The 26443-nt window shown below is 36.0% G+C and overlaps 2 protein-coding genes across 2 annotated transcripts; both read left to right on the forward strand.

Annotated features, from left to right (window-relative positions):
- Positions 1-3208: 3208 nt before the first annotated feature.
- On the forward strand, positions 3209-4470 carry LOC141702168 (uncharacterized). Its single transcript, XM_074505874.1, has 2 exons — positions 3209-3481; positions 4048-4470. Exons 1-2 carry the CDS (start codon positions 3209-3211, stop codon positions 4468-4470), a joined length of 696 nt encoding a protein of 231 aa, XP_074361975.1.
- A 21616-nt stretch (positions 4471-26086) lies between these two features.
- On the forward strand, positions 26087-26398 carry LOC141702169 (uncharacterized). Its single transcript, XM_074505875.1, has one exon. The coding sequence runs from the start codon at positions 26087-26089 to the stop codon at positions 26396-26398; it is 312 nt and encodes a 103-aa protein (XP_074361976.1).
- The last annotated feature ends 45 nt before the right edge of the window (positions 26399-26443 follow it).

The following is a 26443-nucleotide window of genomic DNA, read 5'->3' on the forward strand; positions in this document are numbered from 1 at the left end:
CATCATCTCTTCATCATCATCCGTCTCAGGCAAGCTTTCAGATTCTGAGTCATCGTCACTTTCAGAACTTGATGACTCAGTATCAAACTTTGTAAAAAGAGCTTTACCCTTGTCTTTCCTTGAGGTAGCTGCCTTGGGGGATTCTTCTTCAGCCTTAAGAGCAACTGTCCTTGACTTTCCTCCTTTCCTCTTGCTTCTTTGTTCCATCTCAAGTTCATGAGTCTTGAGCATCCCATAAATTTCATCAAGAGTCGTTTCATCAAGATTATAGTTGTCTCTTATTGTTGTTGCCTTTAAATCCCAGCTTTCAGGAAGAGCCAACAGGAATTTAAGGTTTGAATCTTCAAGATCATACTCCTTATCAACCAGTGACAAATCATTCAAGAGTTTGACAAATCTATCATATAAATCAGTCAATGACTCATTAGCCTTTGACTCAAAGTGTTCATACTCTTGAGTGAGTATTGTCTTCCTGTTCTTCTTAATCGTATCAGTTCCCTGACACCTTGTTTCCAAGGCATCCCATATCTCCTTTGTAGTTTTACAGTTTATTACCCTGTTTGACATTACATTATCAATGGCACTATGCAGTAAGTGTCGTACCTTAGCATCCTTAGCAATTGATGCGATATCTTCAGTAGTGTAGTCACTCTTTTCCTTTGGTACTGACTTTGCTGCTTCACCTGCAACTGCAACAACAAGCTTGGTTGGTTTGTGAGGCCCTTACTTGATCCTATCAAGATATTCTGGATCTGTAGCTTCCAGAAATATGGTCATCCTCACCTTCCATATAGGATATTCAGATGGCTTTAGAATGGGAACTCTAATAGGCTCATATCGGATATGTATTTGTGTCTTTGGAGGTTCTTCAGTTTTGGTGGGCTTAGTTGGAGTTTCTGTTTCAGACATGATTGTGTTTGGATCTTAAACTGTTTGTGCGTTAACAGATAGGCTCTGATACCACTTGTTAGGTCACACACACTGTAGAGGGGGTGAATACAGTGTATAGTATAATCAAATCGAACTTTAATAACTCAAGTAACAGAAAACAAACTTTATTGAAACAATAAACTCTGTTACAGTATGGAACTGTTCTCTCTCAGTGATGAACAAATATCACGAGAGCTGCTAGGGTTACAATGAATAATCTTCTCGATTGTGATAACACTTATAGTGTAAACCCTATGTCTGTGTTTATATACTACACAGTTACAAGATAATCGCTAATTGATATGGAATATAATTCTGCTTCCTAAAATATATCAATCAGATATCTTTTCTTCCAAGTATTCTATTCTTCATAGAATTCTATCTTCATGCATACCTCTTCTTATGTTTGTCTCGATCTTCTTTCCTTTAACCAGCTGCCTTCCTTATCTGAACGTCCTTCAGTACTTAAGTTCTGATATCCATCTTCTGATGATTATCTCCTGATAATATAAGTACTGATATCCTTAAGTCCTGATTTCCCGTAAGTAATAATTTATCCTGTTTAAGTAAGATCTGAAAACTAAACATAAATCACATTAGTCATGACATTATCAAATATATCTAACAGCTATGTAGTTGAAGCTCAGGGACATAGTGGAGGTTTAGCTCTTTTTTGGAAGAATAATGGAGGATGTAAAGTAAGGGAATCAAGTAATCATTATATTGATGTTGAGGTCGAAAATGAGCATATGGGAAGATGGAGATATACAGGGTTTTACGAATGTCTGGAAAGACAGAGAAGAAGAGAATCATGGAATATTTTACGAAGTTTATCGACGAATTCAAATCTCCCATGGTGTATAATAGGAGATTTTAATGATCTCATGTTTTCTAATGAAAAGAAAGGAGGTAATGCCCATCCAGCGAGTTTGTTGCAGGGTTTTTCAGAAGCAGTTCAGAACTATGGCTTAAGAGATTTGGGTTTTTTAAGGGAGAAGTACACATGAGAGAAGTCGAGGGGTAAATTTAACTGGGTGCAGGAGCGTTTGGATAGGGGTTTGGCAAATCAGGGTTGGTGTATTTTATTCCCAGAGGCTGAGGTGAAGGTGCTCGAAGTTGCTACTTCAGACCATCTACCTCTGTTTTTGCAGCTTAATAGACAGGTGTATCAAAGAAAGGAAAAGATATTTCGGTTCGAAAATGTTTGGCTCAAGGAAAAGGACTGCCTAACTGTTGTCAAAAACGGATGGGAGGAAGCAAATGGACTGGGTATAGTTGATAAAGTACGTCTATGTGGTGTCAAGTTATAGGAATGGGGGGGAGGCCTAAGTGAAGATTATAGAAGGCAAAGTGTGGAGTACAGAGCAAGGTTAAGGAAGCTTCGAAGTCATCGATATGCTCAAGGTATCCAAATATATAATGAAGTTAGATGTAAGTACTTAAATTTACTGTAAAAGCATGAAATATATTGGAAGTAACGAGCAAAATATTTTTGGTTAAAGGAAGGAGACAGGAATACTCGACTTTTCCACATATATGCTTCAATGAGGAAAAAAATAATACGTTGTTGAGGATAAAAGACGGTGCTGGGGAGTGGAAATAAGACACAGGACAAGTTCGAGGTGTAATTGAAGATTATTTTGTCCAACTCTTTACTTCAAAAACATTGAACGGAAAATTAACGGATAGAGATGTTGTGCAGTGTGTATCTGAGGAGGATAATGCTGAGCTCATTAAGAGTGTTACTGAGGACGAGATGAAGGAAACAACATTTGTGATGCATCCGTATAAGTCACCGGGGCCAGATGGGCTAAACCCGACTTTTTTTCAGTCATTCTAGAGTGTAGTAGGGAGGGATATTACTCGGTTTTTCCAGGAATTCATGTTAACTGGTGTTATTCCAAATGGTGCTAATCAATCCTTAATTTGCTTGATTCCTAAGACGAAAGCGCCTCAAACAATGGCTGACCTTAGGCCAATATTGTTATGTAACGTCTTGGTGCAGATTATGTCTAAAGTGATGACAAATAGGCTGAAGTCGAGCTTAAAATCAATAATTTTGGAGAAATAAAGTGCATTTATCGAAGGGAGGTTGTTAACCGATAATGCGCTTATTGCATATGAAGTTAATCATTATATGAGAAGACGCACGCAAGGTAAGAATGAGGTAGTGGGATTGAAAATAGATATTTCAAAGGCGTATGATCGATTGGAATGGGATTTTGTTGAAAATATGATGCAAAGATTTGGGTTTCATGGAATGTGGATAAATAGAGTAATGACTTTTATTCGATCTATTTTTTACTCTTTCTTGCATAATGGAGAAGTTTTTGGTGATGTTGTGCCTCAACGTGGTCTACGTCAAGGTGACCCAATATCACCTTATTTATACATAATGTGTGCCGAGGGGTTAAGTGCTATAATACGGAGGAACGAAGAAGCGGGGTTGATTCATGGCTGTACTATGGCAAGAGGAGCTCCTGCTATATCACATTTACTCTTCACATACGATTTTTATTTCTTTTTCAAAGCAACAGTAGCTGAAGCAAAGGTGATGAAAGAAATCTTGAATTAATATGAAAGCATCTCTGGTCAGGTAGTAAATTTTAATAAATCGCTGGTTACATTTTCTCCAAATACGGACGGAGATAATAAGAGAGAGATTTGTTCTCTGTTGGGTGTAAGAGAAGCGAATGAACCAGGGCGCTATCTAGGTGTTCCAATGCATATAGGAAGAAATAAGGCGTCGAAGTTTGGTTATTTATTTGAAAGGATAGATGAGACATTGTAGCTATGGAGTTTCAACCATTGTCAAAAGCGGGAAAAATCTCTTTGTTAAAAATAGCTGCTCAGTCCATTCCAAAATTTTGGATGAACTTGATGTTGATTCTGATTGCAGTGTGTAAGAAAATTGAGAAGAGAATGAACTATTTTCTTTGGGGAAATGGAAAAACGAATGGAGGCATTAGGTGGATGTCATGGGATAAATTGTGTATGGTGAAAGAAGATGGAGGATTGGGGTTTAAAAAGCTAAAATATTTCAATTTGGTCATGCTAGTTAAGCAGGCTTGACGTTTAGTAAATGGTAGTAACTCTTTGGTGACAAAATTGATGCAGGCAAGGTATTATCCTAAAACAGATTTTTTGAATGCCACGTTGGGAAATAACCCGAGTTATGTTTGGCGTAGTATCCTGGAAACTCAAGATCTTCTGAAGTCGGAGTGTAGGAGGCGAATAGGTAATGGTGAGGATACTAGAATATGGCAAATCCCATGGTTTCCATCTCTGCAAAATGGGTACCTTACCATAGCAAGGTACACAGAATTGGAACAAGCAACAGTGCTTAGTCTTATAACGGAGGATGGAAGTGAGTGGGATGGAGAAATATTAAAGGATTTGTTTAATGAGCTTGAAAGGGAGCTCATACAACAAATTCCAATTCTGATACGGTGTAAGGATGACAACTGGTATTGGATATTAGAGGATAGGGGAGATTTCTCAGTAAAAAGTGGGTATAAAAAACTAAGAAGGGAAGCATAATATATTAATAGAGTTTTTTGGAAGAAGATTTGGGGAATGCAGATTCCAGGGAAGGTCACAAATCTTTTGTGGCGTGTAGTTCGAGCAGTGCTACCTACAGCAGTTACACTACGAGGCAAACAAGTAGATGTATCAGCGGAATGTCCTTGGTGTCGGAACTATGCAGAAACTGATATTCATGCTCTTTTTGGGTATTATTTCTCTCAGGAAGTATGGATGGCAGTGGGTATTCAGAATTATGTGTTAACGAGGGAGAATGATACGATTATGGTTGTTCTGGAAAGAGCTTTGAGTTTGGCGAACAAAGATACTTGTCGAATGATAGGACTGGTGTGCTGGGGTTTGTGGCAAAGACGAAATAGGTGGGTATGGGAGAAGGTAAGTATTTCGGTTTTTGGGGTCAAATAATTGGCAGTAAGCATGTTAACAGAGTGAGATAAAGCTAAGAAACAAAAAGAGACGAGTCATGTATGTAGAACAGTTAAGCGCATGCAGTGGTGTAAGCCCCCGGATGGATGGTATAAAGTGAATATAGATGCACCTTGTAGACATGGAATGGATCAGTTGGGAGTTGGATGTGTAGTGTAACGCCCTCCAGACCCGGGGTCTAGATTTGGGGGTCACTAACCAATAAACCATAATAAAATAATTATAGCGGAATAATATAATAAAGATGACCCCTTGCATGCAACTGGATCGATCAGAGGTTATAGTATGAAACAGATACTAATACAAACCAATTTTTATTACAAACCATAAGTCTAATTAGTTTTACAACTTATTCAAATTTTATTACAAACCTCTAGACTATTCAAGCATCCCAAAACAGTCTACTTGGAAAACACACCAAACTATCTACAAGCACTTGACTTTTGATCAAGCCTGGAACTCAAGCCTGCTCTGGCTTAGCTAAAAGATTAGTTTGATAAACAAGTATGAGCGAAAGAAATGCTCAGCAAGCAGTATAAAGTGTGCTTGAAATGATAAACCACATTTTGATAATAACTGAACAACAGGATAAAACCAGTGATATTTGATCAATAATAAAAGCTTCACAAGCTATCATCAATAAACGATAATTTTTAGATTGGAATCTAACTCCGACGGACGTACTATCACATGCTGATCAGCCCATGTGATAGCACTGGATCATGGTTCGTAGAAACATGTTCCAAAATACAAGTACTCAAATTAAAAAGGCAATATATCTGCCTGTGGCACAAATTGTGTCATAACATTTCATATAACACATAGAAATAGCCCTCCGTTGGACCGTCCGTCCCGGTCACTTACGCATTCATCCAATCCATAAAACATTTTGATCAAAGGAGTCGAAACAAATGACACCCTTAATAATATAACTCCCCATTTCTCATGGTCCAGAGCTATCACAAAAATCGATGGCGAAATAACTAGAACAATTAGTTATTCGCTAATCTCAATTCAACGTTCCACTGTATAGCGTAATTTGTAGCGCAATATAAAATGTTTAACTATTCTGAACTTAGAATAGTATGGAAATTAAAAGAATAAAGTTCAGAGTTAATATCACTTGAATGATAAGTGAAGATATAAATACTTGCATAATATGATTCGAAATAAACGTCACTTGAACAATAAGTGAAGTTAGGGGTACTTGCCTGATATGCTTGATAACCTCTTACTATAACTCTGCTTTTAGTTGCTGGATACTATCTCCGTCTAACACTTGACCGCACTCATTACTACTCGATTCTATAAACAAAAGGACTATCTTAACTGACAGAACCAAACTCAATCGACGCAACTATACGTCTTGACATCTACCCGATCGTTTATAACTACTCATGGCATTTTAAGACTGTAAACAGATAGCATGCATATCACGTAACAAGTAATCATGTCAATCACATATTTCATGTAACACATAAGTCAGGTTGTCAAAACATAGGTTTTAGTACGTTCAAAATTAAAATCAGTTTAATAATAGTGTTTACCGACCAGATACCGACTCAAAAGGACTAACAATTCGAACGACATTGCAATACAAAAGAAATTAGGTCTCAAAAGTATTTTTATTGAAAGCGTAATATTTTCCGAGTCTGTACGCGTTCGTTTCGTATTAAACGGACGAACGGTTTAATTATTATGAATACAATAAGAAATAAATAGAATTAAATCAATTAATACTAATATTAATTGACTTTTAAATACCAAAATATAATTTTTAAAAGTTTAAATATAATTTTTAAGGATTATTTGAGTTAATCATAAATAATTTATGTAATAACCCCAATTTTTGGGAAATTTTTGAAACCCTTATGAATAGTGTTTTTGCTGAATGAGAAAACTTTTCATGCCACACTATGTAGGGGTTCTGATATGGATATTCTGAGATTTTATTAGTACTTTATATGGGATATAAGTGTATGTAAAGATCGTCAGAATCCAAATCCGAACACTTTGATTTTTCCCGGAAATCCACTAGATACGGAAAGAATTGAGAAAAAGGTAACAGGATAAAAATGATTTAAATTAAAGGATTATAAGAGAGGATCATAAAAAGGAATACAATGTATTGAGAAAGGTTAAGGGAATCTAAGTAATAAGATCCCGGGTATGATCCCTCAAACGAGAAACGAGAACGAAAGTTAAAGCGAACCATATAACAGATCAGCTGTCATTAGGCAAACAATTAGAAGCTAATCAAAGAGATTAGAGGGGATGATGTCATCCAACCAATAAGAAGAGGACAAGAAAGGGATGATGACATAGAAATGTGATGTAAGCATGACATAGGAGGGGAGGAGGTGTGGATGAATTATAACCACACAAAATCAAGGTTAATTAGGTAATTAACCTAAAATAAATCAAAAAGTAACCAACCAAGCCAAAACATTTCATTTCACCAAACAAAACACAAAAAAATACATCTCCTTCTTCCCCCATCTCTTTGCCTCGGCTTTTTGAAGAAAAGCAAGGAAGAAAATTCCAAAACCCAAGCTCCACTTAATCATAATTCAAGAGGTTTGTTTCTTTAGCTTCCATAATTCATAACTAAGATGAGCCATAAGTTTAAGCTCAAGATTCCATGTTTAACATAGCTAATTAATTCATCAAAGTTCTTGGTGAATAGTGTTTTCAAGAAACTAACTTTGTGTTTTCTTATGTTTCTTCAAGATCCAAGCTTAGTAGAGATAGTTAGTGGTTATTTAAGGCTTCCTAAGTGATTCTCCACTCTCCAAGGAAGGTATAACTTCTCAAACCCTTAGTCTTAAGTTTTGTTGGTTTGGATTTCATAATGTTTAGATGATGGGTTAGTGTAATGAGTGTGTACTCATGATAGAGCTTTGTTTAGTAAGTGGTTTTGTTGAATTTGGAGTTAGGAGTGATGCTTGTTAGATTTGAAGTTCTTGGTCACATTTTTTGACTTGGTTTAGATGAATAAATTGGTAAAATTGAATTGATTGGGGCTGTTATGATGTGATAAGGATGGATGTTGGTTGTATGATTGATTTGAGGTTGAATTGTGATGGTTTTTGAATGGTTTAAAATTGGGAAATCGCGTAAACATAGCCGTCGTAACGTCCGATTTTCTTTAGACTGTTTTTGTGCATAACATTAGGACCCGAGAACCCCCTGCTAGATTTTGACCATTGCCATGTTTAGATAGTTCGTGTTACGAGCTTCGTTTTGATATGTAGTTCGTTCGATTCCGATGCACGGTTTAGGAGAAATGACCATTTCAAGTAACGGCATTTCGCGAATGAAACTTTTCCCCTCGCCTTACTTTGAAACATAGGTTAAAGACCAAAAAGGGTTAATTGATGTATGAAACATTTATGGTAAGTGTGTTAGGTAGTTGGTAAGACACTCGCGAAGGAATCGCCTTAAAACTCGTAAAGGTTAATTTATTAAAAATGGTGGAGCCGAGGGTACTCGAGTGACTTAAGAGAATCAATAAGCGCAAAACAAGCGTTAGAGTCTAAGTTAGTTAAAGTATAGATTTACAAGTGACTTTGGTTTAATTCCAACTTACTTGTTGTTGTTAGGTCACACACACACTGTAGAGGGGTGAATACAGTGTATAGTACACTCAAATCGAACTTAAAGAACTTGAGTAACAGAAAACAAACTTTATTGAAACAATAAACTCTGTTACAATATGGAACTGTTACCTCTCAGTGATGAACAAATATCACGAGAGCTGCTAGGGTTATATAGAATAATAACTTCGATAATGATAACACTTATAGTGTAAACCCTATGCCTGTGTTTATATACTACACAGTTACAAGATAATCGCTAATTGATATGGAATATAATTCTGCTTCCTAAAATATATCAATCAGATATCTTCTATTCCATGTATTCCATTCTTCATGGAATTCCTTCTTCATGCATATCTCTTCTTATGTTTTATCTCTATCTTCTTTCCTTTAATCAGCTACTGTCCTTATCTGATTGTCCTTCAACACTTAAAACTGATATCTATCTTCTGATGATTATCTCCTGATAATATAAGTACTGATATCCTTAAGTCCTGACTTCCAGTATAAGTACTGATCAACAGTTAAGTACTGATCTATCCTGTTCACACAAGATCTGAAAGCTAAACATAAAACATATTAGCCATGACATTATCAAATATATCTAACAATCTCCCCCAACTTGTAAATTAACAAAATATACAAGTTAAACAGATATTTGATGATGTCAAAAACATTAAGTACAAATGCATGAGAAATAGACTAGATAACTACAACTTACAGTCCTTAAAGTTTTACCACTTTCAACTTCTGATAACAACTTCAATCTGTATAAATATCAGAATTTAAGCAGTTGTAGATCTTCGACTTGGCTTCGTTAACTTCTGATCTCTCTGATGTCAGGAGTTGTTCTGAGATAGTTCTTCAACAAACATTTCTCAGCATATCTTAGTTCATCAATCATTCTCCTTTTAACACCTTTAAGCTCCGCAGTATCTTCACCAGTTTGAAAGATTGCAGCTCTGAGATCATTAATCTTTGCTTTCCTTAACTCCTGGTCTAGTCTTATGACATAAGCTTTGTCAGATTCAAGATTGAATTCAAGTCCCTTAATACCAAGATACGTTCTAATCTGTGCAGTATTAGGCTTCATATCAACAATATCCCCATTGTGATCTCTGTACTTTGGAACATATCTGCTGTCAGACTTAACAGAATAAAGCCTTTTCTGTCTCTGAATCTGTTCTTTTAAGTAGTTTGCAGCAGTCTCTGTTATTCTGTCATCCACTTGAAGTAAGAAAAGTACATGCTCCAATTCTTCAAAATACTTCAAAGGAATGGCATTTTGTCTTATATGATAAACCCTACCATCTGTCATGAAATACAACATGATGTATTCTTTCAAGTAGGTATGGTAAACCATCTGTACAGATTCTAGTTGATTCAATCTCTCAGGAGTTGCTCCAATACCTGGTTCACTCAAGGAAGTTGGATCATCGGTAGTGTTGTGTACTCTTCTTTCATCAGCACTTCCCAATCCAGTTTTATCTCTAGCTTCCTTTCCAGTAACTACTCTTGCTTCAAAACCACTTGGAGTAGTCTTCAAAGATTGAGTCTGTTTTGCTTTAGTGAATCCTGGTAGGAGTGTTTTAGATCTATTTTCTGATATCAAGTTAACTTGAGCACTGTCAGAGGTTACTTGCTTCTTCTGAATATCAGAACTTACAATTTCTTGACTCTGAACAACTTGAGCCATGTCAGAGGTTGTTTTAAGAACTTTTCTTGAAGTCAGAGCAAGATCATCTTTTACACCAGTAATTTCTTCTTCCTCAGGAGGTACATAAGGCTTGATAGGTTCACCAACCTTTTCTTTACCCTTGGATCTTGGATCTATCTGTGGTTGTGATCTAGCCAAAGTTTCTTCAGTATGTATCCTTTCTTTGATCACAATGCCTTTAGGTTTTGGAAGTAACTTTTTACCAGAAGCTTCAGATTTAGATGTGACTTTTTCTGATTTAAGTCTGGCTTCTTCTTCCTTTAAACTTTCCAAGTCCATCCCTGGATTTTCTTGAAGAAATAACTGTCTTGACATTTCCTCATCAAGATCTAGAAGTTCATCAGAACTTATCCTTTTACCAGCAGCAGAACTTATTCTTTTCCCAGTATCAGAACTTGTTCTGTGACTAGCTTGTCTTGATGTAAACCTTCTACCTTGACTATGACCACTACCCATTCCAGAGTTTCCTTGGTCATCTGTTCCATCATCCTTTCCTTGCAGTGTCTTGTTGGTTTTGCATTTGGACTTAATTACCTTCTCCCCCTTTTTGGCATCAGCAGGTAATAAAAGAGAGATAAGTAGTTCCACTGAGGTCTGGATTTCAGTAAGTTGTGATTGCTGAGAAGCTTGATTTGTCAGAATTTGATCAATCTGAGCTTGTTGCTTCTCTTGAGTTTTCTCAATATAAGCAACCCTGTCAATGGTAGGTTGGAAGAACTTTTTCTTATCAATTTTCCAAACTTGTTCCTGTTTGATAAAGTTCTCCTGAATCTTGTGTAGCTCTGCATGAGTGTTGGAATGAAGACCTTGTAGATGTTTAGTACTCAATGCAGTGACTCTTAGCTGGGTTTTAAAATCATCAGAATGTAACATTTCATCAGCTTTAGTCAAGTGCTCAGCAAGATGTAAAGCATTTGGAACACAGGAAACTAAGTTCCATTCCTTAGTCCACTCCTGACCTGCAGGAGTTTCACTCCAAGGTACTGGTGCATCCCTGATAACAAACTCCTTTACCAGTTCAGACTTAGGAAGAGTCAGTGGAGGAGTATGTCCTGAAGGACCTGCTTCATCAGCATCTACAGTTGTAGCAGCCTCACCAGTATCTCCAACATTTGCAGCATCAGAACTTAGAGAATCAGTATCTTCTGATAAGACAACAGTGTGAGTAGCAATGGAGGCTTCAGCATCCTCTAATTGCTGATCTGATACTAAGTTCTGATCAACAGCCATATCCTGATGCTCACCTAAAATCTGATCATCAGCATCTTGATGCAGAGAAGGTGTTAGTGATAACTCAGGAGTTTGAACAGCATCAGTAACAGGTGTTGTGGAAGGATTATTTGCTGTTGGAGCTTCTAAGAAAAGTATTTCAGGCACAACCAGGTTCTGAATATCAATTTCAGCACTTGTGCCTGGATCAACAAGAGACACAGAAGGTGAATTAGCCTTGTCAGATACAGGTTCCTGAGATGGAGTTGATGGAGAAGAAGTGACTGGAGCAAATTCCTTGTCTTGTGAGATCAGAGATTCCTGATCCCCTTCCTTAGCTGCTTCCTCCTCATCATCTGAAACTGGCCTTTGTGCCCTCTGTTTCTTGTACTTCCTTGTTGATTTGGATTCCTTGGGAGTTTCAGGAACCGTCATACGTCTAAGCCTCTTGAGAAGCCTAGAACCCCCAATTGCAGAATCCTTCTGAGAAGTTGCCTTCTCAGCTTCATCTACCACAGGTTCTGAAGAAGGAATCTGATCCTCAGAATCTGATTCATCTCTCAAAGTAATTCTCCTCCTCTTTTGAGGTGTTTGAGGAACAGTCTTTGTTCACTTTGGCTTAGAGGATGTAGGCTTCACAGTAGGTGCTGAAGAAGAAGGTTGAGCAGTCTGTGAAGTGAAGAGATAGGATTTGAGATAAGTTCTGAGGGTAGGTTGAGTAGAATGAGAGGTAGGTACTGAGGTTGATGGATTTTGGTTATGGTGAGTTGGTTGAACATTTGAGTAAACAGATTTTTAAGTAGCAGGATCAGCATTTACCAGAATCTGTTTCACAGACTGAGGAATCTGTAATTGTCTCACCATTAATTTCTTTGTGTCAGCATTTATCAGGTCGTTAAAGTACCTTTTTGCAACCTTAGGTTTGAGTGCTGACTAACTGGGGTTCAGCAGTACAATACGTATAAATAAGTTGACAGAATCTAGCAAAATAAACAACATCTCGATCCTCTGTCATCCTATCCCCAATAAAACCAATTATACCAGTTGCAAAATCAAAATGAGTTTGATTGATAATTGCATACCCGATGTGCTGACTCATAATGGGAATAGCATCAAAATTTGAACACTTGTTGCCAAAAGCCTTGGTGATGCAATCGAAGAAGAAACTCCATTCTCTTCTGATATTAGCCCGTTTCAACTGTCCAAGTTTCGTCAGACTCTTTTCATATCCCAAATCAGTCATTAACCCCCGAAGTTCTGATTCCTCTGGTATAGAGAAGGTACAATCTTCTGGAAGATGTAATGCTCTTCGTACTGTACCAGGAGTGACTACATAGGATGAATCACCCACTTGGAAGATAATACTGGGAGTTCCTCGTTTACCACCATCATCAAAAACTCCAGTCCTCCAGAACCGCAGAACTTGTTGACTTGAAAATAATTCAGGCTGAGTTAAGGCGTACCCAACCTCACTATGTGCAAGAAGATCTTGCACAAAGTGCAATTCAGATGGAGCTTCAGCATGATCAAGAATTGCAGCATAGTTGTTTGGAACAAACTTTGCTCCATCAATGATTAAATCCTTTGGTGCCATGTGAAAAAATATTGAGATTCAAGTATGCCTGTTAGATGTTTGAAATAATGTCTGTATGAAAAACCAACGTGAGAAAGAATGAGAAAGAGAGTAAAAGTAAGAAGAGAGATAAAGTATAAAGAAAATAAAAGATTAAAGAAATCTTCTCTCTGTTGTTCTTATACTCTGAAAAAAAATGTTACCGTTGGACACCTGTCAGACATGCAGTAATAACGGATAGTTACTGGGCTCGAGAAAACAGGAATGATTACTTACCCAGTTGCCTTGTTTCAAGGAAAAACCGTTCCATTTATCAAGAGACACAGTTTTAATTCAAAATTTAAACCGTTAGCACTGATTGAATTATTTTTCATTGCAACATTAATATTCTGAAAATGAATCATGTTAAAAATGACCGAGATAATTTCGATGAATAAGTGCTGACAAAGAATCAGAACTTAAATAAAGACAAAATTGAAATGGTCATCAGAATATCAAGCAGGATTTAACAACACAAGATAAAATAACTCAGAGATAAAATCTTGAAGTAAAAACAGTTTTCATTAATATATCAAGTCAATACATATATGAAATAGAAATTACATCAATACAAGATTTGCCCTAAGCTTCTAATCCTAACGTCAACAGCTTTAGTCCTAGCTAAGAAGCCTGACAAAGCTGAGGATGAAGAAGAACAGGAAGAAGACGAGATTAAGTCATCTTCCTCTTCCTATCTTCGACGAACAAGATGGCGAGTCGTATGATTCGCTCTTGCTGACGGATAGCTTCCCGCCTTTCCTCCTCCAGGCACTCCAGATGGCGATGATAGTCCATCTCGAAGAATAGAAGGTGAGCCAGCACCTCCTGTGGGACAGAGTCCCAGATCTCCTCAGGAATGGCTGTTATATGCCACTCCTGCTGCCAGTCGGCACAACTGAGCTCCATTGTGAAGGTTTGTGTGTTCAAAAACATGTTGTATCAAACCATTGTGTTTTTGACAGAAGAAGGAGGATAAGTGTGTGAGAAGAATGTGATGGAAAGACTGATGTGAAGTGGTTGTTTATATAGGTAAAAGAATGCCAAGAGACGCAAAGATATTTAATGCTGACAGGTAGAATTAATTCTACCTCGTCTCCCTAGACTTTGAAAAAGAATAACAGTCATTGGAAAGAGGAATCATGGTCTAGACCGCACAAGACACAAGAAACAGTGGACTGTTCAAGGACAAAACCATTAATCCTAATCATAGTGACTATTAATCTTCCACTTCAACATATGCGAGTACAAACTGAGACTGTTATTAAATTTCATTCAAAGATAAGCCAAGTAAAGGATTAGACTGAGAAATCAGAACTTAGACCTATACCAGAACTTAACAGTCATCAGAACATAATTTCTTAACTCAAAAAAGGAATGCTCATCTTAGTAAATACTCATACAAGTTCTGAGTTATGGACGTCAGAACTTAATCATCAGAACGTGTAACTTAGAACTTGTCCTCAGAATTTGTGCAATAATGACACAATGACTGTTTATCTAAAATAACATAGACCACCACAGAAATTTTCATCATTCAGATGGAGTGATTAGTGTGTGCATTAAGTTAAAAACAGACAAAGAGTAAAGTCTGATTCACTTCAGTACATCTTAGAAGTAAGGCATAACTAAAATTTTGCTAAAGATCTGTCATGGTCCTGAAACCTACTGAAGAATGAGTTTATGCTTGAGTCCACCTCAACTGTTTTGTGCTAATTTTATGCATCTTTTGAAATTCTATTTTACAGTGGCTTCTCAGTGTAAGTGAGTCACGACTGTTTATCAGAATTTATGCTATTATCAGAGTATTTCTCCAGTAATCATAGAGTGTGAAAAGTCACCAAGAAAATATTTTACTTTTCTAATGCATATTTACTTAATACCAGCAATGCACTTGGGTCGTCCCTTCCACAATTTTACTCTAGATCTCAAAGGAGTACCTGATTTTAATCTTTGATCTTTTTGCTTTTTCTTTTGATAAGAGAGGTCTATCATCACTTAGTACATTCAGCAGTTTTACTAGTATCAGAACTTAACAGATGAGTAGCATTATTCTAATTTGTGACTTAGTAATAAGATATACAAAGTAAACTTAACTAAGCTCAATTATCAGAATTTGCTATTGTCATAAGATTTCCACTGAAATAATTACTTCTTCCATGGAATCATTTGTTTATTTGAAGATTCCTAGGTCAGTATCTAGCACAGTTATCCTCATAGGATTGAATAATTACTGAAACAGACATATCACTTATCAGAGTTTAGAAACATATATCAGACAACAGTCAGTACTTAAAGACATTTATCAATTAAGCACAGAATACACAATGAGATTAATTCTGTAAATACTGAGCATAAAGTCTGATAACACAGAACAAGTCTAAGCAGATTTAGAGAAAGAACCTGAAACCATTCCAAGTTCATTTACCAATCTTGTAAAAGTAGCTTCACATAATGGTTTTGTGAAGATATCTGCCAACTGTTGATCTGTGGGAACAAAATGCTATTCCACTGTACCTTCATCCACATGTTCCCTGATGAAGTGGTACCTGATGCTGATGTGCTTTGTCATTGAGTGTTGAACTGGATTACCTCTAATAGCAATAGCACTTTGATTATCACAGTAAATAGGGATTTTGAAATATGTTAACCCATAATCCAGTAACTGATTCTTCATCCAAAGAATCTGTGCACAACAGCTTCCTGCAGCAATATACTCTGCTTCTGCAGTTGATGTGGAAATTGACTTTTGTTTCTTGCTGTACCAAGAAACCAATCTGCCTCCAAGAAATTGGCAGCTTCCACTTGTGCTTTTCCTGTCAATTTTGCAACCTGCAAAATCTGCATCTGAGTAACCTATTAGTTTAAAATCTGATTCTCTAGGATACCATAATCCCAGAGCAGCTGTTCCTTTAAGATACTTAAAGATTCTTTTTACAGCTGTTAAGTGAGGTTCTCTTGGATCTGCTTGAAATCTTGCACAAAGACAGGTAGCATACATGATATCAGGTCTACTAGCAGTTAGATAGAGTAGAGAGCCAATCATACCTCTGTAGTCAGTAATATCTACTGATTTACCGGTATCCTTATCCAGTTTTGTTGCAGTGGCCATTGGAGTGGATGCACTTGAACAATCTTGCATTCCAAATTTTTTTAGCAAGTTTCTGGTGTACTTGGTTTGACAAATAAAAGTGCCTTCCTCATTCTGCTTGACTTGAAGGCCCAGAAAATAGCTAAGTTCCCCCATCATACTCATCTGATATCTTGACTGCATTAGTTTGGCAAACTTCTTACAAAGTTTGTCATTTGTAGATCCAAAAATGATATCATCAACATAAATCTGGACCAGAAGTAAGTCCTTTCCATGGTTGAGGTAGAACAGTGTTTTGTCTATTGTCCCTCTGTTGAATCCACTTTCCAGAAGAAACTGAGCTAAAGTCTCATACCATGCTCTAGGAGCTTGCTTAAGTCCATAAAGTGCTTTATCAAGCCTGTAGACATAATCTGAATGTTTGGTATCTACAAAACCTGGAGGTTGTTCAACATATACCTCTTCCTCCAATTCTCCATTGAGAAAAGCACTTTTCACATCCATTTGAAAGACAGTAAACTTTTTGTGAGCAGCATAAGCCAAAAATATCCTTATGGCTTCTAACCTAGCAACTGGTGCAAATGTTTCATCATAATCAATTCCCTCCTGTTGAGAATATCCTTTTGCAACCAGCCTTGCCTTATTCCTTGTAATTATGCCATCACTGTCAGTTTTGTTTCTGAATACCCACTTTGTACCAACAACAGATCTATTCTTTGGTCTTGGCACTAGGGTCCAGACTTTGTTTCTTTCAAATTCATTCAACTCTTCCTGCATTGCTTGCACCCAATCAGCATCTTGAAGAGCTTCTTCTACTTTCTTTGGCTCAGTCTGAGAGAGAAAAGAATTGTATAGACACTCATTTGAAGTACCTGTTCTAGTTATGACACCTGCATCAGGATTTCCAATTATCAAATCAGGTGTATGTGATTTTGTCCACTTCCTTGCAGATGGAAGGTTTTCTCTAGAACTGGATGCTCCCCCATGATCCATGCTATCTTCATTTTCATTTTCTGATGCTCCCCCTGAAACTATGCTCTCTGAGTTGGATTCTTCAGTATTTAGATTTTCATCACTATCAGAACTTGGCTTATCAGAACTTGACGAATCAGAATTTGAAGAGCCAGATGCATGTTCTGATGTTTCTTGAGATGTGGTAGGATCTTGAGTATGCTCCCCCTGCATAGGTGCATCTTCCTTTAACGTAGTCACCACAGTTTCAATAACATCAGAGTTTAATCCGTCAGAGTTTGTAGTATCAGGACTTAGACTGTCAGGTTTTTCAGTATCAGAATATGAGTCTTCATTTTCAAATCTCAGCTGATCATGGTCAACGAAATCTTTAAGACCAGTGATCTTCTTGTCATCAAAAGAGACATTGATAGATTCCATGACCACTTTTGTTCTCAAATTATAGACTCTGAAGGCTTTTGTGGAAAGTGGATATCCAACAAAGATTCCTTCATCAGCTTTTAGATCAAACTTTGATAGCTGTTCAGGATGAGTCTTGAGAACAAAACACTTGCATCCATATACATGAAAATATTTCAGATTTGGCTTCTTTTTCTTCACCATCTCATATGGTGTTTTTCCATGCTTGTTAATGAGTGTTGCATTTTGAGTAAAACAAGCAGTCTGCACAGCTTCAGCCCGGAAATAGGTTGGAAGCTTTGCTTCTTCAAGCATTGTACGTGCAGCTTCAATGAGAGTTCTATTCTTCCTTTCAACAACTCCATTTTGCTGTGCAGTTCCAGGAGCAGAAAATTTCTGCTTTATTCCATGGCTTTTGCAGAACTCTTCCATTATCAAATTCTTGAACTCAGTGCCATTATCACTCCTTAAAATTTTCACAGAATCTTTGACCATTTTATCCAGCTGTTTGACATGATCAATCAAGATAGATGCAGTTTCACTTTTTGTGTGCAAGAAATACACCCATGTGTATCTGGTGAACTCATCCACTATGACCAACGCATACTTCTTCTTTGCAATAGACATGACATTTACTGGACCAAATAGATCAACATGTATAAGATGATAAGGCTCAAGAATTGATGATTCAGTCTTGCTCTTGAATGAAGATTTTCTTTGTTTGGCTTTCTGACATGAATCACAAAGACCATCAGGAGCAAATACTGTGTTTGGCAATCCTCTCACAAGATCTTTCTTGACCAGTTCATTTATATTGTTGAAATTTAAATGAGAGAGTTTCTTATGCCAATTCCAGCTTTCTTCAATTGATGCTCTACTTAACAGACAGATTGCAGAGCCATCAGTACTTGTTGAAAGCTTAGCTTCATAAATGTTACCACGTCTATATCCTTTCAGAACAACTTTGCCTTTAGATTTACTCACAATTTCACAGTGTTCTTCAAAGAAATCAACATGATAACCTCTGTCACAGATTTGACTTATACTCAGAAGGTTGTGTTTAAGTCCTGAGACCAGAGCTACTTCTTTAATGATGACATTCCCAAGATTGATATTGCCATATCCCAATGTTTTTCCAATGTTGCCATCTCCATAAGAAACACTTGGGCTAGCTTTCTCCACAAAGTCTGATAGCAGGGCCTTATTTCCAGTCATATGACCTGAACATCCACTGTCCAGAACTAGAATATTTTTCCTGTTGCCCTGCAATCATAAAGACCACTAATTATTAGTTTTAAGGACCCAGACTTGCTTGGATCCTTTGGTCTTATTAAGTTTGTTAACATTTGCAGCGAATTTAGCATCAGAGTTTATGTTAACATTTTTCTTATCAGAATTTACATTGTCAGACTTTGAATCAGAATTTATACTAGAAGGAACAATGGAAACTTTCTTCAAAGAAGGTTTTATTTGATAATAATCATAGTACAGACTATGATATTCCTTACAAGTATAAATGGAATGCCATAAACTACCACAATGAAAACAAGGATTTTGTGGTTTGTATCTAACTGACTGACTCTTAACTCCTGATTTCGAAGGTAAGGAGTTAATATTCTTATTTTTCCTGCAAAAAGAAGCCAGATGGTTAGAACTTCCACAGTTATGACATGTTTTCCTAGGTGCATCAGGAACAGGTTTATAATCATTGCTTTTATTCACACCTTCCTTTCCATTCCTATTTTTCCTAGGTGATTTACCTTGTTTGCATTCTTGACAACTTTCAGCTTATGCTTAAGCTGCTTCTTTGTCATTAAGCCTATGTTTACTTCAGCTGTCTTTTCCTGTTTTAGTTTGTCAGAAGTTAATTCCTCTTTAACTTCTGATTTCTTATTATCAGACTTTACAGTTACAAACTTAACAGGTTTTAACTTTGGCTTTTGCTTAACAATAGGCTTAATTTCTTCAGTTCCTTTATCATTCTTATTTTCTCCATAACCTAAGCCCTCTTTCCAATTTTCACTACTTAGCTAATTTTGAGTTGTTCTGCCAGAGTTAGTCCAAGTCCTGATTATCTCTCTTTCCTTTTCTAACTCAGTTTTTAGAGATTCATTCATTTTTAGCACTTCATCCCTAACATAAAAAGCATCATCTCTATCCTTCTGAGTTTGATGGAATATGACTAACTCTTTTTCTAAGAAATCATTTCTTTTCTTATATGCAAGATTTTCAGAAGTTAATCTTTCACATATTAAAGTTTGATCTCTATAACTAACAAACATGGTTTTAAGATATCTTCTCAACTCATTAATATCATCAGTATGAAAAGCATAAGTAGTCTGAGGTACCTTTGTTTCAGCAGCTTCAGAACTGCTCTCAGCACTTTCTTTATCAGCATTTGCCATTAATGCATAGTTCTCCTCACTTTCAGAATCTGAGGTGTCTGTCCAGCTTTTCTGCTTTGTGACAAGAGCCTTGCCTTTGTCACCCTTTACCTTCTTGCAGTCAGGAGATATGTGGCCTTTCTCACCACAGTTATAGCATTTAACATTGGTGTAATCTCCTCTGTCAGACTTTCCTCCTCTTCCTTCAGATCTTCTAAAATTCTTCTTATCAGAACTTATGCTTTTCCTGGGAAACTTCTTTCCCTTCCTGAACTTCCTGTATGCAATCTTTGTGATTCCTTTCACCATAAGAGCACACAGTTTCATCATCTCCTCATCAGCATCAGTCTCAGGCAAGCTTTCAGAATCTGAGTCATCATCACTCTCAGAACTTGATGACTCAGTATCAGACTTTATGAAAAGAGCTTTACCCTTGTCTTTCTTTGAGGAAGCTGCTTTGGGAAATTCTTCTTCAGCCTTAAGAGCAACTGTCCTTGACTTTCCTCCTTTCCTCTTGCTTCTTTGTTCCATCTCCAGCTCGTGTGTCTTGAGCATTCCATAGATTTCGTCAAGAGTTGTTTCTTCAAGATTGTAGTTGTCTCTTATTGTCATTGCCTTCAAATCCCAGCATTCAGGAAGAGCTAACAGGAACTTAAGGTTTGAATCTTCAAGATCATACTCTTTATCAACCAATGACAAATCATTCAAAAGTTTGACAAATCTATCATATAAATCATTCAATGACTCATTAGTCTTTGAGTCAAAGTGTTCATACTCTTGAGTGAGTATTGTCTTCCTGTTCTTCTTAATTGTGTCAGTTCCCTGACATCTTGTTTCCAGAGCATCCCATATCTCCTTAGCAGTCTTGCAGTTGATTACCCTGTTTGACATTACATTATCAATGGCACTATGCAGTAAGTGTCGTACCTTAGCATCCTTAGCAATTGATGCTATGTCCTCAGCAGTATAATCACTTTTCTCCTTTGGTACGGTCGTTGCTGCTTCACCTGCAACTGCAACAGCGAGTTTGGTTGGTTTGTGAGGACCTTCCTTGATTCTATCCAGGTATTCTGGATCTGTTGCTTCCAGGAACATGGTCATCCTTACCTTCCATATGGGATATTCAGATGGTCTCAGTATGGGGACTCTGATGGTCTCATACCGACTCTGAATTTGTGTCTTTGGTGGTTCCTCAGTTGTGGTAGGCTTAGTTGGAGTTTCTGTGTCCGACATGATTGTGTTTGGATCTTTAACTGTATGTAAGTTAACATATAGGCTCTGATACCAATTGTTAGGTCACACACACACTGTAGAGGGGTGAATACAGTGTATAGTACACTCAAATCGAACTTAAAGAACTTGAGTAACAGAAAACAAACTTTATTGAAATAATAAACTCTGTTACAATATGGAACTGTTACCTCTCAGTGATGAACAAATATCACGAGAGCTGCTAGGGTTATATAGAATAATAACTTCGATAATGATAATACTTATAGTGTAAACCCTATGCCTTTGTTTATATACTACACAGTTACAAGATAATCGCTAATTGATATGGAATATAATTCTGCTTCCTAAAATATATCAATCAGATATCTTCTATTCCAAGTATTCCATTCTTCACGGAATTCCTTCTTCATGCATATCTCTTCTTATGTTTTATCTCTATCTTCTTTCCTTTAATTAGCTACTGTCCTTATCTGATTGTCCTTCAGCACTTAAGTTCTGATATCTATCTTCTGATGATTATCTCCTGATAATATAAGTACTGATATCCTTAAGTCCTGACTTCCAGTATAAGTACTGATCAACAGTTAAGTACTGATCTATCCTGTTCACACAAGATCTGAAAGCTAAACATAAAACATATTAGCCATGACATTATCAAATATATCTAACAGTTGTTTATAGTTTACCAAACTCGTCCCGAGCCTTTTATCACCCCAAGTCGCTCAGGCAAGTTTTCTACCCGTTATAACTGTTGTTGTGATGTATATGTGTATATACATGATCTTGCGTTAAATGCATATTTGTTATAGCAAACTCTTGGGATATATTGTAGCATGTTATATGGTACATATGCATGCCTGTTTCGTATTCTTGCCATATATATCTGTTGGTCCAGTTGATAATAACTATGCTAGAGGATAGCGGTAACTTGCATATACCCTTAGTATAGGGACCCAAAAGGTGAAAACATTTTCAAAAATCGGGAGTCGAGGAACCCGAGTAGATTTTGTATATATGTATATATATATACTTATATATATATATGGTTATAGTTTTCAAAACTATTAATCGAATAAGGGTTATTCGATAACTTTATATTATTTATTGAATATTATTTCGAATATTATTCGAGGGCTTATGACTCCTTTATATTATTATTGAATATTACTTGGATATTCATGTGAGGATGTATGACTCCTTTATATTATTATTGAATATTACTTGGATATTCATGTGAGGATGTATGACTCCTTTATATTATTATTGAATATTACTTGGATATTCATTTGAGGATGTATGACTCTTTTATTTTATGAATATTATTTATAGTATTCATTCGAGGTATTATGACTCCGCTTATTACTTAATAATATTCTTTATTGTATTAAAGAATAAGGTGTCAATAATCAAACTTATTTTTGATTATTCAAATAAAGATATTACTTTCGTATAAGTATATCTTTGATTATTTGCTATTCATTCAAGTATAAGTTTTCCAACTTCTACCTCAATTATTCTTATGGGAATATTATTTAAATAATAATATTCAGATATTTCTTTCATATCGGGACTGATTTATTTTAATAAATCAGTAATACTCCAAACATTCTTAAAAGGGTAGAGCGGATCCCAAAACTTGTTTTCAAATTCAAGATCTTCCATTGTAAGGGGACTTGAATACTCGCTCAAAAATCTAAGGGATCCGGCTCTATGGTGTATTTTATATTCGCAACAAGGTTGCAGTTTTGGTAAATGAATTGATTACTTACCCAACGTTCAGGAAGTAAGTCCATCTATTGAGTCGGCATAAGCAACATGGGCTCAGTGGGCGTCCATGATAGTGTAAGTGGCTCAGTGGGAGTCCATCAAATGCGTAAGTGGCTGAGTGGCAGTCCAGCATAAGGTCCTATTGCGACCAGGGTGATGACCAGTGGGGAATTCGTCCATCTACTAGTAGAAAAGGTTACTTATGGGTATCTTTGCCTGATCAGCAAGATATCTGGTTTATGCCAAAATTCTTTTCCTTTTCAAAATTCATTGGATGTTTCAAACTCTGTTCATACTTTACATGACAGAGGTTTTCAGGAAATGCATAAAGAAGATGTATATGTGGATATATATATATATCAGAACTTAGTGAAGTATATCATAACTTCATTTCCTTCAATAATACTTCAAAGATTTAATCTATTCAAATCTTGTCTTGTAGTCTCATCTATGTGATGAACTGTTGAAAGCTCATTATAACTGGAACGGTGGTAGTTCAAGTAGTATTCAGAAAAGATATAAGCATATTGGAGTATCTTGTAACTTCATCTTTTAAACTTATATCTAGTTAATGGTTGTCTTATGAATGACATAGACTTTCAGAAAAATGTTGAGACAATGTTAGATATATGAGATCACCTTGCAACGATATTTTTATACAGTTATAAACTGGAACTATGTGTATATTATGCATGGAAGAGAACTTCCAATATTTTGAAAAGTATATATGTATATATATATACTGAATATTTTGTGACTTCATCGCATTAAGATATCAAACTTGGTTCATTTCTTTTGACCAAGATTTTCATGAGTACCATGAGAATGCTCATATATTGTAAATTATTATACATATTATTTTGGTGGGCTTGCTGCTCACCCTTGCTTTCTTCTTTCATCACACAACATCAGATAGACAAGATGAACAGGACCAAGCTCCCGATTCGCAAGCGGTTAGAAAACGTTCTGCAGTCTTCTGGAAGCGTTGATGCCGCCGTAGCTGAGGTAGGAGCTACCAGTAGGCTAGGTTTTCAACTATTGATGAACCAAACTTATGTATAATATGAATTGTAATAATGGCAAAGAGATGTAAATTTATTCAGAACCCTTTTGAGGTGTAATGGCTTATAATTGTGGAATAAAACGACTTGTGTTATTTTTGAGTATTCATCTCTGAGATTATAACTTGTGGCGTGTGTGTGTATATTGTGGGGTCATAGTACAGAGTAGTTGATTGTTTATTTAGATTGGGTGTTATTAAGGGAAATGGAACTCGTGACAACCCGAATCCCCGACCTCGGATTTTGGGGTGTTACAATTTATATTTATTTAACTATTTATAAATAAAATTAATTGATTAAATGAATCAATCAATTAATTAAACTCATAAATAAATAACTAAAATGAATTATAAATAATTAAATCAAATTATATTTTTGAAAATAATAAAAGAAAATAATTTTAGAAATTTAAAATAATTAAGTAAATAATTTTTAGAATTTAAAATAATATATATAACATTTTTTTAAATAAAAAATGAATTTTGAATTAAAAGTAAAGGGAAATTGCTAGAAACAGTTTACAAAGATTGGAAATGGGTTCTCAGGAATCAAAACCAGGTCATTTTTAGACCCAAACGGGTCACAAAGAAATTTGTGGGTCGCCAAGAACAGTCAACCGGAATTCTGGAAAACCCAGAATCCGGTGACTTTTTCCGACAACTCCGGAAAGTCCGGCCACCCCAATCTGCACCAAAACAGTTCACCCCCTTCGAGTTTTTTACTCCCCGGATCAAATCAAAATCGCTGCAGCAATTCCTATGACAACTCAGCCATCACAACCAACGCCGGATTCGAACTCTCCGGCCAAAACTTCCAATTTCTCCGACGAACACATCGGAAAAACGCATCACCAAATTTCTCAACTATAACTAATGTACTAACTATCAAAACGAAGCCCTGTGAATACACAATCGATTCGTAGCAATTATAACAACAATCAATCAAGAATCAAGCTATAATCCAAACTCAAAACTTTATAAAAACTTAAATTCATTTTTACTGAATACTGAATCAAATTTGACAAGTTATATATGAAATTGACCCTCAGGAATCCTACTATCATAATACATAATCCTTACAATCCAATAAACACTCAAAATCAAAAACAAAATTTGACAAGTATGAAGAACAATCAACTTTCACGAAATCGAAACTAAACATATGAAATTCATATCTCAAAAAAACCGTTATGATCTCTACTACAACTAACAACCATCAAAATAAGCAAAGATTCATGAAATAAAGAAGTTCCGATTCTCGTTGATTCCGACGAACACGGAATAAACAGAGTATCGAACCTTAGTTCATAATTTGGTGCCAAAAGAACCGCCTCTTCAAGGGCTTGAATTCGGTATCAAGAACGTAAAGAACAGAGGTTTACAACTCCGGGAATCAGAAGATTTGTGTCAAGAACAATCGTTCACCCCCAATTTTGTTCTTCGGGATATGTTTTTAATGAATTAAAAAGAAATTAAAGATAATTAAAGGTGCTATTTATATCTACACAAAAATAATGCTCCATTAATCAATAAACGATGTTTTGCTCCCTTAATTTAAAATAGCTAACTCGAGAAAATAATTTTATGGGGAATGATTTTGAAAATAATATATTTAGCAAATTCCACAAAATTATGAATTATTTAAAAAATGCAAAAATAATGCGTATTTGAAATGCGGGTGATTTTATAAAAAAAAATGTGAATTTTTGTGGGCTTTGACGTCCCGGTGGGGTCCCGGTCCGTTGGTTTTGAAAAATAAAAACGATAATTAAATTAACAGAAAATTCCAAAAACACGTAAAATACACTCAAATGCATATACATCGAGATTAAACAGGTACCTTGCTAAAGACCTAATCAAATACGAGTCCAAATTACATATCGATTCATATAATTGTAGTTTTAACACATATTAATCAATCGAAAAATTCTCTGGCCCGCACGGAAACACACATAACAGCTATAACATCTAATATCATGGCAATAATCACTTTAAATTTATAAAAAACATAATATTTATTTATTTAACATAAAATATTCACATAATTTTCCCATATATTACATGTAGTATGAGACGAAAAAGGAGGTTTTATTCGAGCTAGAACAAATTTAATCCGGGGTCGTCTGTATGCACGTGAGGCTGAAGCGATGAGCCTAAAAGAAGCGTTGACGTGGATTAAAACTTTGAGAACAAGGAAGATTATGTTTGAGTCATATGCTAAACTCCTAGTGGATGCGTTTCAAGGGAGGAAAGGAAAATCTATATTTGATATGCGTGTGGAAGATTGTAAGGAGTTGTTTAAACACTTTGATGAAGTGTTATTTGTTTTTGTTCATCAATCTGCGAATCAAGTAGCCCATGCATTAGCTCAGACAGCTTATTCAATGTCAGGTCCTAAAGAGTGGTGTTATGCTGCTCCTGATTTTATTCGATGTAATATTGCCCTTGAGGGTATTTGATTAATGCAAGTAAGACTTTTTCAAAAAAAAAGAATGTATCCTTGA

This window comes from Apium graveolens, unplaced genomic scaffold (genome assembly GCF_009905375.1).
Source record: "Apium graveolens cultivar Ventura unplaced genomic scaffold, ASM990537v1 ctg4715, whole genome shotgun sequence".
NCBI classification, from domain to species: domain Eukaryota; kingdom Viridiplantae; phylum Streptophyta; class Magnoliopsida; order Apiales; family Apiaceae; genus Apium; species Apium graveolens.